Source organism: Charadrius vociferus, unplaced genomic scaffold (assembly GCF_000708025.1).
Source record: "Charadrius vociferus isolate BGI_N301 unplaced genomic scaffold, ASM70802v2 scaffold953, whole genome shotgun sequence".
NCBI lineage: Eukaryota > Metazoa > Chordata > Aves > Charadriiformes > Charadriidae > Charadrius > Charadrius vociferus.
Window position 1 is genome coordinate 431,148 of NW_009647678.1, and position 19,527 is coordinate 450,674.

Here is a 19,527-nt window from a genome sequence, read left to right on the forward strand (position 1 = left end):
TTTCCAACAGAAGACAGATCTTTACATAAGATTACCAGGTCAGAAGTTCTGCCCAGCTCTGAAGGAGACAGGCATTTCCACTGTAACATAAGTTTTTTTTAGGATGCAGCTGAAGATGTACATATTAAAGACTTGAGAACACCGTTCACAAGAATAAGCAGTTTGAGAGGGGTTTTTTGGCAATGGTCATACTAGATTGTTACAATTCTCTATCCTGCACAAAAAGCCAAGGATTTTTATTCAGAACAATACAATCTGGAAAGTTAAAAATGGAAATTAATTCAGCCAAATACTCTGATATGACAACAGACTGGTATGAACGTAAAGATGTTTTTGGTCTTAAGTCCAGCAATCACTCTCACAGCAAACGCCGTGGTAGGGGTTGTTCATATGAAGTGATGAGTTTGGGCTCAAACACATACACTTGTCCAAAGAAAGTGGACAGAAGCTGGTGTTCTTCACTGCTTCCCTCTTCAGGACAACACAGCAAGGAAAAATTCTCTCTTCACCTAAGTAACAGCCTGATGTGATATTAGGAACCAGGACTTCTTTAAGCCATCTTCTGTTCTTCATCAGAGTATGTTCCCTGGAATGATGCTCAAGACGAACTCAGAAGTGCTGTAGCCTTGGAGGCAGAGGCTGTATTGTAGCTGGTCTACAGAGAGATGGAGCCTTGGGAGCACACAGTAAATGGGCAGGCCACATTTTAGTTAAAACGTGTCTTGGATCCTGGTAAATGATTGTTTAGGCTCAAACACTTTGCCTGGGTATAAAAGTAGGGGCCAAGGCATTTGGCCACAGAGAAAAAAGGGTCAGTATATTGCATAGGGACCAAGGCAGTAGTCCCTTTGACAGAGTACTTCCTGAACAAACAGCTGTCACGTGGATCAAGTCTGTTCCTGTCTGGCTATAGGCCAAACCAGTTTCAAGTCCTAGACTGCTCCGAGCTTGCTCGCACTTGATACAAGACCACAAGTTAAGCCAGCAGCTGTTTAGAGGGTAACCACAGAGCAGAATGTGTCAGAGAAATCGCCGTACACAGCCCACAAAACTTAACCCTCTGCAGGTTTCAGATGCCTGTTTTGGAGTTGATCCAGTTTCGATAGTAAGTCACTCGTGTGTACACTCCTGGTTTATTTGCCTTGCCACATTCATCTCCCCAGCTCACTATTCCCACAAGATACCAGATTCCTCTGGAGTTTGCATGCACCAGTGGCCCACCAGAGTCACCCTAAGGAGAAAAACATCAACAGTCAGGAACAAAATAAGCAGTGTTCACCTCACTAATGCAGCAAGCCTCAAATTGTTCTGTTACAACTGCCCCATATTTGTCTCTAGACCACAGCTGTAATTCAACATCCACACTGTTTACTGACAAGAGTGGCTGACAGCCTATGTCTAATTCAGCCTCTCCCGCTCCAAACCCTCACATCTGTATTCTCTCACATGTGCATTACACATAAGCCCCAAGCACCTAAGTGCAGACTTCAGCCACAAAGCTCTTCATTTATATCTGTCAAGATATTGAACCCCATAAACTTAATCAAGATTCCACAAGATATGTTTTATTTCTAGGAAACATCACCTCCACCCCACCTATTTCTTTTTTACTATTACCTATAAAGACACTTACCTGGCAGGCATCCACCTGCCCCTCCAGATATCCAGCACACAACATTCCAGGTGTTATTGCTCCACCGTACACTTGTCTTCTATTACAAGTCTCAGTGCTTATTATTTTCACTTCTGCTTGTCGAAGCTCATTAACACTACGGCCTAGAAGAAGTGGCATTAGAATTTGCAGACACGGCATGCAACTTAAAACAATCAAGGATTAGGACTAGCCAGATTTTCCTACAGCTTTTCTGCCATTACAGGTAATGAAGGGAGCTACCAAGACAATGTCTCCAGAAGAAGAAAGTTCCCCCCCCTCCCCCACCAAAGTCCTTCACTTGTACCCAAACATAACCCTTCTCCATCTTTCATCCTTACCAGATGCTTTTTAGCATAAAAGGCTAAGAGATTTTTGTACATGTTTCAGGGCTCAATTCAACTGTAGGCTACAAGGTAGGTCCTTGATATCATTGGAAAGACCTATTTGGTTAACAGCAATGTAGCTTTGGACAATCACTACGTACCCCAAGAGTCTACCAAGAAACACAACCTCAAAAGCGGATTTATAGTCCCATCATCTCTAACCTCACCGACACAGACTAATTTTAATGAAGTTCACTCAAGTCACTAGATGAACTGAAGCCCGATTTATGACTGAAGAGATAATACCTAACGAAAACTGTCACGATACACCTATGACAAAGCTGAATGGGGAAGGAACTCATGTCAGGCTAAACCCAGGGGGGCTGGGCCAGTGCGATCAGAGAAGAGAATGTATTGAACCCACACAATGCATGCAACAACAAAATAAAAGCTGCTCTTACTCCTGTAAGGCTAACCTGTAGGGTCTTTCCCCCATATTCCAATCCACTGACCAAGCCAAAAAAAAAAAAAAGCAGCAAACTAAGTGCACAAGTGTAGCATTAGCACACGCACCTATCAAACACCAAGTCTAAGGAACCCAAAATAAGCAAAAAACCTCATAAAACTAACAGCAGTCTTCTCAGATATGTGTGACAGGGCACAGGAAGGCAAGAGATGCTTACCATCATTCTTCAAAGCTCCCCAGCCTGTGACAAAACAGGAAGCATTGTCTGGGAAAACGTGAGATGCTTCAGGAAGACAGACACTGTGCACATCACTCGTGAACTCAATAGCAGAAGCAAGTTCCACAACAGCCACATCATATTCATGATCAAGGACGAAGTCACTGTATTTTTCATGAACGATAATCCTTCGGACGAGTTTTTTCTGCTTTGGAGGTCTCAGCAGAATTCCAAAGCTAGCAGTCCACCGCCGGGGATCTCTTAGTCTGCAAGATATTTGAGGTTATGTCACAGCCATGCAAAACAAAATCCCCAAAGGAGCTTAGCTCTCCGTTTAACCATCAAAACATAATGTGGCCAGGTTTGCCTAGCAGGACAGAGAAGAGCTAAACTTCATGATCTTTCAGCAGATACAGACATTGGTGGGCCATGAAAGGTCAGAGCACCCGAGAGTCCTAAAGGCCTGTAGGATCAGAAAGGTGCTGATGACTTACCCTCTAAAGCAGTGGGCTGCAGTCACTAGCCACGTATGACTGATCACTGAGGCACCACAGCGATGGATCCCATCAAGCTGAATACTAGCCTGCCACGGCCATTCCCCATCCTGCGCACGCTGCCCGCCAATTATTCTCTCCACTCCTGCGAAGGCGAATGTCTGTCTTCGTATTCCACAGCCTGTCAAAGAAAAGGCAGCTCTGCTTTAGCTGATTGAGGGAAACTGGGGTGTTACTTTGGAAAAGGCCCGCATGGGCAGAGGCGTAACAGGGCAGGGGTGTCAAGAGACAGCCTTCACCTGAAGTAGTGCCTCCAATAGCAGGGAAACCAAGTGTCATGGTTACAAGCATCTCAGGATAGATGTAGGGTAAACAAAGGAGTTCGGTAGAAGAGTCACTACTTTTTCATTAAGCCAGTTTTCAGACACACGAGCCCATATGTACTCCCATGGGAGCTGAAGGCTGTATATCTGAGACACTGTTTATTTTCCCAAGTTGTAACTGTTTACCTAGTTAAAAAAAAAAAATTGCCTCTACAAACCTTCCTTTTTTGGTATTTGACCATATTTCCCTTTGTACAGAGGGAAAGGTAACATACATAGCTTTTAGTGTGTCTGTGCATACAGGTACATACACAGATTAGTAGGCACAAAGACATGCATTGATAATTAACCTAAGCATTTACATTCATATAGCTTTCATAATAACAGCATGTAGATTTCATCTAAAGACTAAACCTCTCTTGGTACTGTATGAGAAAAAGAAAAAGGCACATCCCTAGTTAGCTTCTGTTTTGTTGGGTTTTGGTTGGTTTTTTGGTTTTTGTTGTTTGGGTTTTTTGGGTTTGTTTTTTTTTTTCCAAATACTTCTCAAAAATTGAGTATGAAAACACTGAGGAACATCCACATAAACAACAACCATACCAGGGCAGCTCTAGGCTTTAATACACACATCACCATTAAAAATATGCACAAGACAGACACTGCATATCACTTGTGAACTCAGTGGAGGCAGTCTTCCCATTATTTGTAACATCCCACCTGTATAGCGAAGGCAGGACCAACATAGTCAGTATAATTTTAAGTGTCACAGAACTGCTGAAGACTAATTTGCAAAATAAAAAAAAAACCAAACCAAAACCCACCACAAAACCAAACAAAAAACCCACCCACAAACTAAGCAAACGAAGAAAGGATTTTGTCAGGTCACCTCCAGGTCAGCCTTGACAACAGCCACAAAAAAAAAATAAAATAATAATAGTGTTCTCTTCCTCCAACAGTTTACTTATAGCCACTGTGCCAACAGCACAGCACAGTCATGTATTACTCTGCTGAAAAAAGTTAGATCCAAACCAGTTAATTCTCAAAGTCCATTAAAGATGAAAAGCTTATGTGCAAAGTCTCAGAGACTCTGCTGGGGACTGATGTAGTCCCCTAGGAGGGAACTTATGCTGTCTTCCTGTTTCCAGAGGAGCTTTAAGACCTCGTGGGGGAGCGTAGAACAGGAGAGGGACTGAGAACCTGCCCCTCTCCAGGGCTGTGCCACTGCTTTGCTCTCACTGTGGGCAGCTCTTCTCCCTCTCCCACCTTCCGGCCTTTCCCTGTATATTGCAAGGTTTAGCTCAAATCCGACAGACAGCTATTTGCTAAACCTTTCCGCAGGGAGGAGGGGACAGGAGGCAAAATGTTTCTGGAGGATTCCAGCAAGAATCTTGGCCCACAGCAACTGCAGTCCTTGTGCAAAGCTCACTAACAGCAGCTGAACTACATGCCCCTACTTCCTATAACCAACATTAAAGCAAGTGCTTCCCACCACCAAGTCATAATGTCTGATCCTGCAAAGACTACAGAGCCAGCATGAGTGCAAGAAAATGAGCTGAAGTCTTCCCTGGCTCACGCGCTGTCTACCGGTCTAGTATCTTTATCAAGCTATTTTTCAAACTTGCATATCAAAAGTATAAGAATCTTGTAAACACAGAACCTATAGCACCATGTCCCTGGACCTTTTCTATAAAGCGTTTATACTTACAGTTGTTTAAAAGGTTATCTCCCTTTTCCTTATTCAACTCTGGAAAAAAAAAAAAAAAAAGACAAACACCACCGTGAATATATCTCATACTGCTATGTGATCCGGCACAGCCTCCTTCCCTGTATTCAGCAAACACACATTAAATGTCTTGCATTGCTGCATGGATTGACAGTGTGGTAAAAGGAGTAATTTACTCTGCTGGAGAAGTTCAATTAAGCCTCTGTTCCCTACTGAAAGTGTCAGGCCAAAGGATACCTCTTTTTTGCCCTAGTTCACAGCTAACAAAAGCAGCAGATGATTGCAAATAGACGCAAGTATCATCTACATGTGCTGGCAGCTGTGTGCGATATAGATGCCTGCATGCATTGGTTCAGGTTTGGTATGGCAAGGTGGTCAAAACAGTTTTCACAAATCTTCAGTGCTGGGATTGACTAGACCTAAACTGTAATGTCACCGATTTCTTTCCTGTAAAACCCCCTCTGCCAGATTCTGATGGAAACCAGCAACAGATTAATGCGAGAGGATTACTGCCCAGGGAACCTCAGGGCTTTGTTACGAACCCTTGCTACAGCAATCTGTCAAATAAGGAAAGGAAATGGCAGGAGGTGGAGAAGGGAACCATCTCAGCCTTACATCGTTTTAATAGCTTGAGGACTCTGCATTTCAGCACCTGGTGATACAGGTTCTTGTCCAATTCACTGTGTGCTTTAACAAATTAATCTGTGAACCCATCGTCACAAAGTTGGGCCTTTTTTTCATGGTTTGGGGCGGAGGGGGAATGGGACTATCTCATTCAAGGGAGCTAGGTCACACAGAGAGAGCCTCTGATGCACAGAGGAGAGCTCACACTCATAAATCAGTGCCAGTAATGCTTTAGTTCTTTTCATGCCACTTTTTTCAAGTTCCCAGGCTGTCAGCCGTAACACACGATTTTGAGAAGGCAAAAGAAGAAAACAAGAATAGCCTATATTTGCATAGTAAAGTGAAACTCATTACACTAAGAACAGTAAAGCATGAGGAACAAATTCCAAGCTAAAAACACAAACCTAAGGCACTTGCCTGTGAGTCTAATGGTAGACTGGTCAACATCCAAGAACGTGGAGCTTGTTTGCAGCCTTCTGCGTAACACACGGTTGATGTGACCCCAGCTTGTTGCCTTACTGTCAGACGAGGCAAATTTAAATACCAGAACAACAGATGCCAGCACTCCACCACGTTCTGGGCTGCAAACCAACAAAAACAAAGTGGTGTCATTCTCTTTGCCCGCTAATCCTCTTTGTTCTGCTTTGCAACATCTGCCTTCTTTATATGAGAACAGGTCTGGTCTGCACAGACGTATACAACAAATAGCATAGCTATGTGCAAGTAAAGGAAGACATGTCAGCAGGCAGCAAAATGCTTGGTTCTTGCTATAACAATGATCAGAGGGAATTTTCTGGGAACTATTTTAAGCAGTACAGCTGAGAAGGTGAGGAGGGATCAATCCCTTTGGCCTCCACACAGCTCATAGTCAGTAGGACACAGATGGCAGCAGGAACAATACAGCAAGTTAAAACCTTCAACAGATACCAAACAGGCCATTCCTAACAACCATTCAAAAAAACCCAGTTTAGAGCCACAGAAGTTAAAAAGGTCTTTTGGCATTTCTTTCCATTTAAGTCACTTGTCCATTTATCAGCCAGTTAGTTCCATGGTATCCAGAGACAAAAATTTCAACAGTTTGAGTTATCAGAACAAGGCATGATCACTTACTGTCAGTATAAAATATTGGGCCCAAAGGGGTCTAAAGGAAAACTAACTGAAGCCTAGAGGAAAAGACAGAAGAGATGTAGCTGAGCTGATCCAGTGCCTAGTCACTCAACAAGGTATCTGTACTGAAAACAAGCTTAGAAGAGATACACAGTTTGGTCAACCTAAAAAGTGTAAGGATGTTCCTTGAAGTCTAGCTCCCAAGTTCTGTAATTTCAGTTGATATACAGTATGGGAAGCTTGTGGAAGAAACCAGCAGCAGAAAACAATCTAGAACAGTTTAAAGAAATTACTCATTCCATCTAGAGATAGGTAACGGCAAGAAAGCCCAGAAATGCTGTGAAGAAGGACATTTGTGGGAAGTCTAGCGCTCTTTGCTGTCTAGGGAAGAATATGCCACAGCAGAATTAAGCCTTATAGAAATACAACTCTAAACCAAAGTAACGTGAAGGAGAGGGAAGCGATGGCTCTTATCACTGAAAGTGATACATAATTACTGCAGAGAGAGGAAAGACTTAAAAGCTCTCACACAGGACCTTTATACCTGCATGTCCCACTTGCCTCCATCCCTCAACTCCCTATTCTCCAGGGAGAATAGTCACCTCCTGCAGTACACCATGCAAAGGGGTAAACATCAGCCTGAGCTTCCACAGGAAGCATTAAGTGGAATAAAAAGCTGTTTCTGCATCTCTCAAGCCCATAGCTAGTAGTGAAGGCTGGGATCACCTAGTAATACAGTTACTGCATCACAGCCACAGACAACTGGTGTTCAGGTGATCAATCTGTAGAAGTATAAGGCCAAAATTCTCTTCCTTGCTGATCTCTGAAGGTAACTGAGCCTTCCGTGTTGTTAGCACCAAAGGAGAGCGACAACCAGCCAAGGCTTAGTTATCCTGCTGGTGTAATCCAAGCATAAACAACCAGGCATGCTCCATATGGTCAAGGGGTAGGAAGACAGGATATTTATTACATCCCTGCTTATTCCTGACCTTCACTTTACTTACCTTAGACTCACAACATGGGACCTGATGTACCTTTTACTTAGGAAGGACCCCTTGAATACTGCAGATATCTGTTAAAGCAAAAAAGTGTGTTAAAATAGACCTGTAATATGTACATGCTCTCAAGATAAGTCTTGTGAGCCTCCAAAACACAAGAAAACAAATTTCTTAAGATCTCCACATCTACAAAGTTACTGCTAAATTTCCAGAGGACACAGTACCAAAATAAACAGCTGAGTTGCCCAGTTTTGCTGTCCCTTCTGCTCTGTGGGTGCCTGTTTCACCGCAGCACTACTGGAACAGACAGTACCCATGCTTACCACCTGCTTGCACACAGTCAGCAATGCATCTTTAACTCACTAAAGCAAGGTTTGAAAGGTAAGGACAGCTACATAGGGATCAATCATAGGCACAATCACCTCTGACTCTTTAATTCCAATCGCACAATTGCAAGACTCTTCACTATAGGTCAAGCAGAAAGAGAAACACCTTAGCTTACCATGGTTTCGATCTCTTGGCTCAGGTGCCTGAACTCTTCTGTGGTTTGCCTTTCATACCGAGGATCATACTCGACATTGGTGATTAAGAAAGATGCATTGTAATATCGATCCTGATCTAAAGAGGAGAAAAGAAAAAGTGGCTGTTCTCCTTCAGTACAATGCAGATATACGCAGCACCCCACAGAGCATGGCACAAGTAAGGCTACCCAGGCGCTGGCTGCGACCCTGTCAGCTGTGGAATTACAGCTTTAGCAGCACTTTGGAAAAAGGGGTTTCTGGATCATCTTGCTGCTCCATGGACCAGCTAGGGACTCATTTCTACTTTAAGGACCATCCCAAGTAGTTCTAAATTACACCCAATACAAATTTATCTGGGGACCATCTTCTCATCAGCCTGAGGCGAGCACAGGACGAGACACACCAACCCACATATGTCTCTTCTGACTCAGTAGACACACTCACTCCTCTCTAGTTGCACTCTGGCATGTCCCTGCCCTTCTGAGACGCAGGTGACCCAGAGCTGTTTGCATCCATTCAGCAATCAGGTTAAGTTTAAAATCTGTCTCTCAGGTGAATGGCAGAGAAGGGCCCCATAGTGCAGAGTTAGCAAAAAGCAAAGCTAAGCTGTAGCTCTGCCACTGCTCTGTCTAGTGTCCTAATACAAGCCACAGACTCATTGACTCTTGGTGAGCTGTGACAGCAACATGATTAGTTGCATGCCAGCAGGAAGGCATTTCAAAACTCCTCATACTGGTATCTCAGAGACTGGGAATGGAATGGCTTGGCTTCATTCATCTGCTACCGATACTGGGCCCTTGGCAACCAGGACTGATTCCTGGGCTCCAAAAAGCCTAAACCTCTGTCCTTACTCTTTCTAGAATATTGTTAGCTAGAGGTGCCAGGTTCAGTTTCTGCAAAAACCCTGTTCAAGACCAAGCTTACTATGCATAGCCTAAGTACTAGGCATACCCCGGGCTTACACAGAAGACTGATAGCCTTTGGTTAACCATGGATACCAGTGGAGGCACCAGGGCAAGACAAAAAACAAAAAGAGGGACAAAACTTAAATCTCTGCTTCAAGTAAATGGTATTTTGAGTATTCTTGCAGGTTTTTCTAATCAATTCAGATCTTGAATAGGGTCTAGTAAGTTCTCAGGCCGATTCTATACCAGGGGTGAATACCTAAATCATCAGGCAAGACCACAATAGCAAGCAAAACACAACAGATTTCTGAAGACTTGTGACAACAAAAAGAGTGGTGCACTTACCATGGCACAAAAAATATGTTATCAAGCCAATGATGAGGGCTAGGCCTACTATCACCGACACAACGATGACTGCTATCTTCCATGGCTCTATACGTTTCGTTGCTCTGTCCATCTGGATCACTATCTGCATTGAAGAAAACAACATGAAGAAGTTTATTACAAAGACAATAGCGCATCCTGAGCCAAATCATGGCACAGCTTAGCTCAGCTGACAAACCCCACAGAATGAGGTAAGTTGGGAAGGACCTTTGGACCCTGCGGGTCTGACCTTCTGCTCAAACCAGGTACCGCTCCAGGCTTTGTCCAGTCAAGTTTTTAGTATCTCCAAGGACAGAGATCCCTTAGTCTCTCAGGAGACCTGGTCCAGTCTCTGACCACCCTCATGGCAAAAGCTTTTTCCTTATATTTAGTCAGAATTTCCTGTGTTCTAACTTGCCTCTGTTGCCTCGCTTGCACCCCTGAGAAAAGCTTAGTTGTGCAGGTATTGCTAGCAGAGGCAATTTCCCATCTAGAAGTATTACACAGATTTCAAGTGCAGCTGACTGCCTGTGCAGCTGCTTAAACTGAACATAAGCGTACTAATTAATGCCTGACCAAGTAACTTCTGCACCAAGGATACTTTAGGCTACCAGCATTTGACACACAGATTTGAGTTATTTTTAGTTGGTATTAGTAACAATTATTGATCCCCTACAGGGTTTGGGTTTTATTGCACCAAAACCACATGTACATTGTAAGAGACCGCATCCTGTCTCCTGCCAGACAGTCTGTCAGAGGGAAGAGAAATAGCTACCTGTGTAAATGCGATATGCCAACAAGACCCAGACTTAGTGACTCCCTGAAAGCCAACAGCAGACCTGTAAAAGGGTTGGGAACTTGACTCACACATGGACAAAGGTACATAAGCCTTTCTCTTCCACTTATGTCCTCCTGTGCAGCATTAAGCAAGAGAACATTAGGAAAACTGCATTTTTGCGCATGTCCTCAGCAGCTTTGTTGTAGGATGATGCAAAGCCTTAAGCACAATTATTTCAGATCCCCAGTAATTCCACAGCACACTATGTAGTAATTGTTGTCATGCCACGCACTGAGTCTCTACATCATGGTCGGCATTAGTACAGGGTATCGAAAAACACGTGGGATAATCTCTCAAAGGTGCCTAGAGTGCCAAATGGCAGCAGCCAGCTCTGGGGAGGAGGGACACAGCTAGCTAGTCACCATGCTGTTTTACACCCACTGATCCATGTTTGTATTGCTGTGGACCAGACATACTAAATGCTATTGTCCCCTTTTCAGGCCTATGGCACAGCCATTTCTGAGCAACCTCCAAGGAAACAGGGGCAGGAAGGGGCAGAAAGGCAGGCAGAGAGAGTAAGTCTTTGCAGGTTTTCTGACTACAAGGTGGCAAAGAAGAAACCGCAGTGAAAACGGAGCAGGATACCAGCAGAGGCTCCATCTTAGGCAATAAGCTGAGGGGGCAGATGAGCAGTGAAGACAAGGGTATGATGCACAAATCCAAGACAGCAAAAGACGGTGAAGTGGTGGGAGAGCAGAATGGGGTTATGCGTACTGCTTTTTTCAGCAACAAAGCCGAACAAAGCTACAAGGAAGAGACAGTAAGCAAGGCAAACCAGGGAGAAAAATTAAAAAAAAAAAAATACAGCCACAGAGGAAGCAGCTGAGAGGGCTGCACACAGTGAGGGTGTGCTCAGCAAGTGACAAGGAAGTTGGAAAGAACTCAGAGTTTAATCTCACATAAATGCTTGGTTTTGGCTTGTGAGAGTGCTGGCAGGTATCCCAGTCCATTGCTTAAGAAGGGAAGCAGGCAAGTTTTTACCCACTCAAACAGGTGGCATACTGGAAAGAAAAAGTTAAACAGGGTAGCTTCAGCCAGCACCACAACTGCAGGTGGTCACAAGCAGCAGCTTAGCGTTACCAAAATACACAGGACGGGTGACAAGGACCAAACCTTCTGCTTCAGAGTCACATGCCTAGTAGCCTAGTACCTCTCCTTCAGTTATGCCTGCATTATTGGGGCAAAGTTAAGTTCTGGCAATGCACAGTCCAAGTTCTCCCCAAATCTAGCTGTCTCCCCAGTAGACTGGCTCATTTCTCTGATGGCAAGGCTCTGCAAAAAAGACTGTCAGGCAGTTGATAGGAGTCTGAAAGCCCAGGGTTGCCAAGATTACTTTCTTTGGAAGCTGCAAGTTGCAGTAAGCACATAATATACACATACTAGAGGTCAACAGGTTCCATGGATGCCTTGACTTCTTGCCATCTAGACCTTCACTGTATGCACTCTCCATTACCCTGGAGACAGGTAACAGATGAACAGATACAGAGATTTGAAAAAAACTTAAGACCAATGGGACTGTCCTGCCTCAGTTTCTTTAACATGCTGCAGCCTCCCATGGAGCACTCCGATCCTCATCTCAAAGCTTGCAGTCTTTCACAGTCCCAGCTCATGAAATTGCAGCTTACCTAATGGGCAGCCAATTACTGCCCTTGAGGGCAAGCCCCTTTGGCTAACCAGAAGAGCCCACTATGGCAATATGCCTCTGTCCCTCCTTAGCTAGCCACCTCTCACGTTTTAAAGATTCTGCTTTAGCATCTGACTTTGCCCTCCTCACTGAAGAGCTTTCGCTTTCCAGTGAGCCCCTGCCATCAGTCTCGCTCAGACTGGTTCCCTGTGCTTCAGCTGTCCCCACCCCAGTGTGCTTTCCACCTGAACGGCAATCAGGGCAACATCCCTCCATTGCTCTTGACACAGAGAACACGCAGCACAGCACTGACGGCGTATGGCTGACTCTGCAGATACCAAGGCAACAGTACTCTTGTTTCATAACCACCGGCTTTCTTGAACTGTATACAGACAGATTTCCTCAAGACGTGGCCTTGTGCCTAAGCTACAAAAGCTTAAGACTCGCACTTGAGAAACAAGCGTCTCATTGCCGTGGGACTCATGCTCTGACAGGCAGCACTGTCCTCCATTTCAATCTGTCTCTATTTCCTTTTTGTGCAAATACCAGCTACATCAACAAACGCTGGTGGCACAGACCCCCTTTCTCCATTTCAGAACTGCTTGCTCTCCACAGGTGACACAGGCTTACAAGGGGAATGTTAGGAACTGCTGGGGAATATGGAGACATTTGAAATGAGGAATAAAAACCTCATGCACTTCTGATACTGGTTTCACTTTAAATTTTTTATGAAAACAGTTTAAATGAAGCACTTCCATATATTTCTACATATAGGTAATTAATTTGTATGTAGGATATACAAATTAAAGTGGAAATACCTCTTCAGACCCAAACCAGTTTTGTCCCTTTAGCAGGATGCTCTCAACTTCTATCTTGCTAAGTACCAGAACAAAAATAAAAAAAAAATCTCTTGTACAATGGAAGCACCAAGTCTCATCACCTCCCACAGAGTACAATTGCCATCATCCCTCAACTCTGATGTCTGTGAGCAGGACCCAGCTCAGCAGCTCCCAGCTTTTTTTTTTTTGTTTGTTTATCTATTTTATCAGCAGACACTCTAGTCCCAGTTGTGCAGAAAGGCTGGGAAAGAAACACTGGTTTTAGCTTTCTAAGAAATACCTAATCTTTTGCCACTCATTTCAGGAATTGGCATCAATGCAGGGTACAGATGGTCTTGTGGCCTTGTTTGACCCCAAATCAGCTATCGTTTACTCTTTGAAGAACAGCTTGAGTGCAGGCAACACCAAATGTGTATTGCTTGTATCAGAGTAGCATATACTTCCAGTAGCACTCAGGAGTTCTAGCCTTTGACAGTCATGCTAAGGTCTATATTCACAAAACAAAATATACTCACAACTAGGTCTGGTTTTGAGTCTGCCTCTGCTGAGGCCTACTAGGATGTTTAGTGAAAGACAGTTCTTGTTCAGGTTACGTCCACTCAATGCATTCAGTCATTAATCACACACATTACACTTCCAACTAGCTCCTTCACCCACTAGCCTTCTTGCTATTATACCATGGAGGGCAGGATTGTTATGGGCTACCAGAATAACCACCTGACAGGGATTCCTGTGCCTGGGACATCCATCTCTGTAGTTAAATAGTTCAGTGGCAGACAGATCCCCCTGTTTAGGAGTCAGACTTCTGCATGGTTTTCTCCGCACTCTCGTAACCAAGAAAACTCTGCTCCACCCAGCAATGCTCACTGGGCAGAGAAACACTGATTCTCTGCAGTGCTGATGAATGCAGAGGTGATCTCATCGTCTTCAGCCATAGATGCATCCTTCCTTTCTTTCTTCTTGTGGCAAAGAGGCAATGCTTAATAGATAGGCGTTCTCCTCAGAAAACCCCCAATACCACAGCCGTCTGTGTAGACGCCTTCCAGAGTCAGGTGTTTTGTACAGCCTCACATTTCTTGCTTCCTCATACCACATGCTTTGATTTTTCTACTGCTCAAACTCCAGTAAGATGTGAATTAATTGTCAGGGGCGCAGACAGGGGAATTCAGGTAACACCGACACATTCATCCTCCAGCATGGATGAGGATAACTTTCGTTCCTCAAGAGCAAACCTTAGCAAGACATCAGAAGCCAGACTCCACCAGGAGATCTTGAAAGCTGAGTCCTCTCTGCTCTGAGTCTAGCAGCTTTTGGTCTGCAGTGAATTAGTGATAAGTTTCAAAGCCAAGATCTTTCAGTTCAGTACAAAACTGCTTATCTTGGCAATACTCTGGGTGAACATTAGACATCCCTCCAGCAATCCCTGTTCTCATTTCAAACATACTTCATTCCCGAGGAGCCCAAGACAATCCATAGACACAGCAGCATCTGACAATTTTATATTACAGTTCATTTGGGTCTGGAAATGCGAACTATTAAGTCTCCTACTTTACACATATTGGCTCTGAGCCAAAGAATGTGTTTTGATCACTAAAAAGTTATTCCATACTGAAAAAAATTCATTTGAATGAACTATTTTGGAAATAGCTATGTTTGTATAGTATTAAGTTATTTTAAACACAGTAAAGTTGTGTTTAGAGAGAGATATATTAAATTAAGCCTCAATACAGGATATTTTAATAAGTGAAATTCAGCAAGAAATAAAGCTACGTTAATAGTTACAGGCACATTAGGAAGAAGAGTTGTATTGAAACTTTACAGAGCTAAAATTCTCTGGTCTTCTTTGTGAAACCAAAGAGAAAACAGTAGGATTTCAGGTTGGATTTCTGATCAACTCCAAATGAATTCTTTACCTTCCAGTTTGGAACATTTACCCAAAAGCAAAAGACAAGCACGATACACACGCGACAAGCTGTTTTTCCTGTCTCATCCTGTACCAAACTCCCTAAGAAGTTACTATGTTCATTTACAATGCAAGTTCAGCTCCCACCTCTGCCTGACAGGCAGATATTTCACTATATTGAGCTTATCCATCTCTTATTTGATTCACTATATTGAGCTTATCCATCTCTTTGCTAGAACAACTTTGCATTATCAAAAGCCTCAGTAAGAACAATACCAGAAAACTGATCAGAAAATGTCTGTTCAGACAAGAAAAGGAAGTATAACTTTTACCATCTGTGTCCTAAGAAAAGGCACTAGTAACTGAGCTGCTAGATAAGAAGGGAACAGCTACCCTGTTCTGTTTTATAGATTTGCCCTTGACATTTTCTGACTTCTTAAGCTAAGCCCTCATAGCAGCCCAACCTAGATTTGCTTTTAGATTAATCTAAACCATGTTTTCTGGCACCATCTGTTTACTGAAGGTGCTTTGCCATGCTCTGCATAGAAGAGGTTGCATGTTTTCTTCTATGTGATCTGCTGTTGTCTTTCTATAAGTTTACTATATTTTTTATTATTATACCCTTGCTTACTGATATTCCAATACTCTCAGAAGAACCAGTGGCAGAGCTTGGGTGTCACATCTGCTGATGCGGGTCTCTCCACATTTATAGCCATGACCAGCTTTTCCATTCAAAGATGGATTCAGACGCATCCCTACAAACACTCCTCCTAGAAATGGGACCTTTCAAAAGACAACTGAACAGACTAATCTGCTAGCCTGGAGAGTACAATTTGAAAAACCAGACTACATCCCTGAAGCTATCTACTTTGGCAGGGTGGTTGGGAATGACAGCAACTGACGTACATCTGGCTTAGTCCGGGAGTCCTGTAGCAAAAGCACAGGACCATGAAGCAAGACATACTAATTCCCCTCCCCCCTCTGCCACAAGCAATCACACCAACCTAATGCTTTTCTGCTCTTGTGGCATACTCAGGACTCATACTTCTAAGAGAAAGGGACAACCTCTACTACTTTGGGCACTGAAACAGAAGCAGCTAGTGCTTGCTAAAGTACTGCAAGACCCTTGTTTGGATGAGGGCAGTTACCTACCAGCCTCACTCACGATGTTTGATATCTCCCAAAGCAATTCTGATACAATGGAAGACTTCCAAACATTGAAGGGATCTGCTGAGGGAAAAAAAATGTGTGTGTTCTTCTATGCGTCATGCTGAATCAGCTTGATCTCCCCACACCCTCAAACATCCCACAAAAACAGTAGGTGCTGCATGCCACCCCTCTGCAGTCAGATAGAGCATCACTAATGTATTTGCCACTTACTAATTGAGCTCCTCCCCTTAACCATCCAATTCTACCAAGGTCTTGCTGCTTCCCAGAAGCACAATTCAGCTGGGCAAAGACAACAGCTCCAAATATTGTTCTTGACATTTGTATCTAGATTCAAGGGCAGGATTCAGTCTTTGTGTTAACTCAGAACTTACCAGTAACTATATGCATGATGCCAAAATGCTGCTCACACGAGCTTCCCTGATTAATCACCTTCGCAATCAGCACGAAAGGTTTGATGTTCCTTACTCTCATCCATTTTGCATACAACTTTTTGGAGGTTGTGAGCTCTTTAATTGTTGGGATACAGCTGGCCTCCCATACTACTACAACTGTCTGTGGGACATAACTGTGAAGCGGACAACTGAAATATCCTTGATCAATAACACATATTTCTACAGTTGACCGCCACAGCCAACGTCTTGAGAAAGACCCCCATGTTCTGAAATAAGCTTTAGTACAACTAGGAGTACAACTCACTACATAAGGACTTTACAATCTGCATGAACATGAGGGGCCATCCCAGTGTAGAGAGAATATTAAGTACATGGCCACTGACTGCAATCAGTTTAGGATAAGGTTCTGCAATTTCTACATCATCTTTACCTCTCAGATTTCCCCTTCTGGCTGTGTTGATCATAGACAAGTATCTTATTCTGTTATTCGGCAGTACCAGAGTATAGCAGTAGATCTCTGCTTTTCAGCCCTTGAAAACAGCTCTGCCTGCCTCACTTTATCCCACTTTGACTGGTTGAAATCTACTCCAGAAGCAAGACACCAAACAAGCAGTTATAGTCTTTGTGGGTTTTCAGTTTGATTTTCATTCCAAGGCAGGGTGGGTGAAATGGTCTGGTGCCAGATTTGGTACGTTTCCAAGCTGATTCTGCACAGATTAACACTTCACTGGCTGCATAAGAAGCCCATGAAAATAAACTAGAGCACAAGAAGCTACTTTTACCTACTTTACTCCGCTCACCCTGTTGTACCATGCTATTAAGCTCAGCGATTGTGACTGCAACACATTCTAACCGCACTAACACAAACGACAGATCAGAGTCAGGGCACAGTGAGATGACTCTCACTGGTCCCCCACTGCAACCTTTGGAGGCCATAAGCCACCTTGCTTTGTCACCATACCATGCTGTAGAGGAGCTGAGGAGTTCTTGGAAAACAAATGCATTTTGGGTGAGAAGAAAGGGTGAAATATCAGAAGGATTACTGATGCATGGAAGGCAGCTCAAATCAGAAGCAAGCTCAAAGCTAGTGCCATTCTCCCCACGCCCTCAGTCAAAGCTCAATATGCCCTATAAATCTACACATAACATAGCCATGCTGCCCAAACTACCAAGAAGCAAGTCAGAAGGCTGAGACACTCACCTCTGGGTACCACTGAGATGTCAGCAAGAAGCTGTTCTGTTTGGGAGATGCACTTTCCTGAACACCACAACGCACTGTGCAGCATCTCAGCATAGACTTGAGGCTTTATCTCCCGAATTAGGAAAGAAAGGAGTCATAGGCAAGTCAGAACAAACAAGTCCAGCAAGTCTCAGTGACAGAGGCTTACCCAGTAGCATGATTCCTCCCCTAAAACAATAACAATATACTTCTTTCATCACACCTTTCATCCAGGAATCCCGAAGCCTTTTCAGAGCATTAACTACACCCTGCAACACCCCGAATCAGAAGAGCCATGAAAATTTTGCAAGGACGCAGAGTTTATTTCCTTCTTCGGTATAGTTAAAAACAAATCAGAAATTATGGGCAGGACCAATGCAGAAAAACTGTATGTTCTAAAGAGACAGTGTTCAGTCCCAGGCCAGATAAGGAACTAAATTGATATAGATTCAGTGGCATGTGCTTCAACTTCCTTGAAATTGGTCATTTGGCCAGACAAGAACTTGCCCCCATAACAACAGCTACATTCAAGTTTGTCATTCTTTTTTAACTCCTTAGACAATTTTAATTGTGGCCACCTAGCCACACACACATTTTTGTCCTGGAAAAATCCTTTTAGGTTATAAACATTTCCGATACAAATATTTGCAGGCTCTCTAGATAAGGATTTCTACTTGTGCTAGTTACAGCAAGTTAGCTGACAAGTCAGTTAACACAAGCACAAACTCTAACCTGAAGTAGCCTTTCTCAATCTTTTCTTGGGAATCCTTTTTTCAATTTTAAAGTTCTCTCAGTTCTACCAAACTTACTAGAAGATATATATGCCCACATAGCTTTACACAAACTCGTTTCAGAAGGTAAATAAAGACGGGAGAACATCACAACAAGATATGTGTGTGGCACATATTTTCTTTGCTTTGCTGCAATAAAGTTTTAACATCTAGGGACTCTTTTCCTCCACCTTAATGAACTTCATTTGACCCCTCTACAGCTCAGGGATCACCAGCTTAGTAACACACTGATTTGAATACATTTTACACAGCTGCAGTTCTTCCTTCCACCTCATATCAAATCCATGACCAAGAAACAGGAAGTCTGTCTTTCTGGGAAGGCCAGTGTCTTTTGAATGAAACACAGGCTAAAGATAAGCCTCAGCTTCTCATAATTTGGACTCAGTCGATCTCTCAGCATAATTTGTAACAAAACACAATGAATAGTTGCTTATGATGCACATAACGTAATCACTTCTCAATACTTTAACTGGAAGCTGCGTTGCCATCCCATATAGGATCACTTCTATTGAGTCAGTCCAGATGTGCAAGAGAAATGCACTCAGAAGCCTAGCTAGAGGGTGACAATTTCCAAGGGTAAAGTATCAAGTGTCATATTATTACCTGACCCTTGTGTAGGTGGTGTGAAGATGTATTCATTCCAGGCAGCCCACAATCCTCCGAGACAGAGCCCTTTCTTGTGACTCGATTGTGGCATAGGTGGAAGAATGCATGACACACAGGCTTCATGGCAATCTCTGAACAGTCTCACCTGCAGGCAAAAAACCTATTGCTGCTTAAGGAAAGAGGTTAAACTGAGGAGGTTTTTTAGGGCACTGAAAAGCTGTTTCAGCCCTAGTTTCATGGCAGGAAAACACCAAACTAATTAAGGATGTAATAATCCTGGTCAAGGGTCCCCCCGCTCTGCACAAGGTGTCTGTGTATCTTCTTGTACTGTCAACAATTCCCTCGGGCAGAAACCCCATCTGAGAAAAAGGGACGGGCAATAGCCATCAGTAGTTCAGTTACCAGGTACCTAACAGGCTTGGCTCCT

The 19,527-nt window shown here is 43.5% G+C and overlaps 1 protein-coding gene across 1 annotated transcript; it reads right to left on the reverse strand.

The window, feature by feature from the left end:
• Nucleotides 1-1,069: 1,069 nt before the first annotated feature.
• Nucleotides 1,070-17,778, reverse strand: LOC104282988 (transmembrane protease serine 11E-like). Its single transcript, XM_009881127.1, has 10 exons — nt 17,686-17,778; nt 9,701-9,824; nt 8,432-8,547; nt 7,936-8,003; nt 6,242-6,405; nt 5,183-5,221; nt 3,155-3,335; nt 2,661-2,926; nt 1,634-1,776; nt 1,070-1,231 (listed from the first exon to the last, which is right to left on the reverse strand). The coding sequence occupies exons 1-10, from the start codon at nt 17,776-17,778 to the stop codon at nt 1,070-1,072; spliced, it is 1,356 nt and encodes a 451-aa protein (XP_009879429.1).
• Between the last annotated feature and the right edge of the window lie 1,749 nt (nt 17,779-19,527).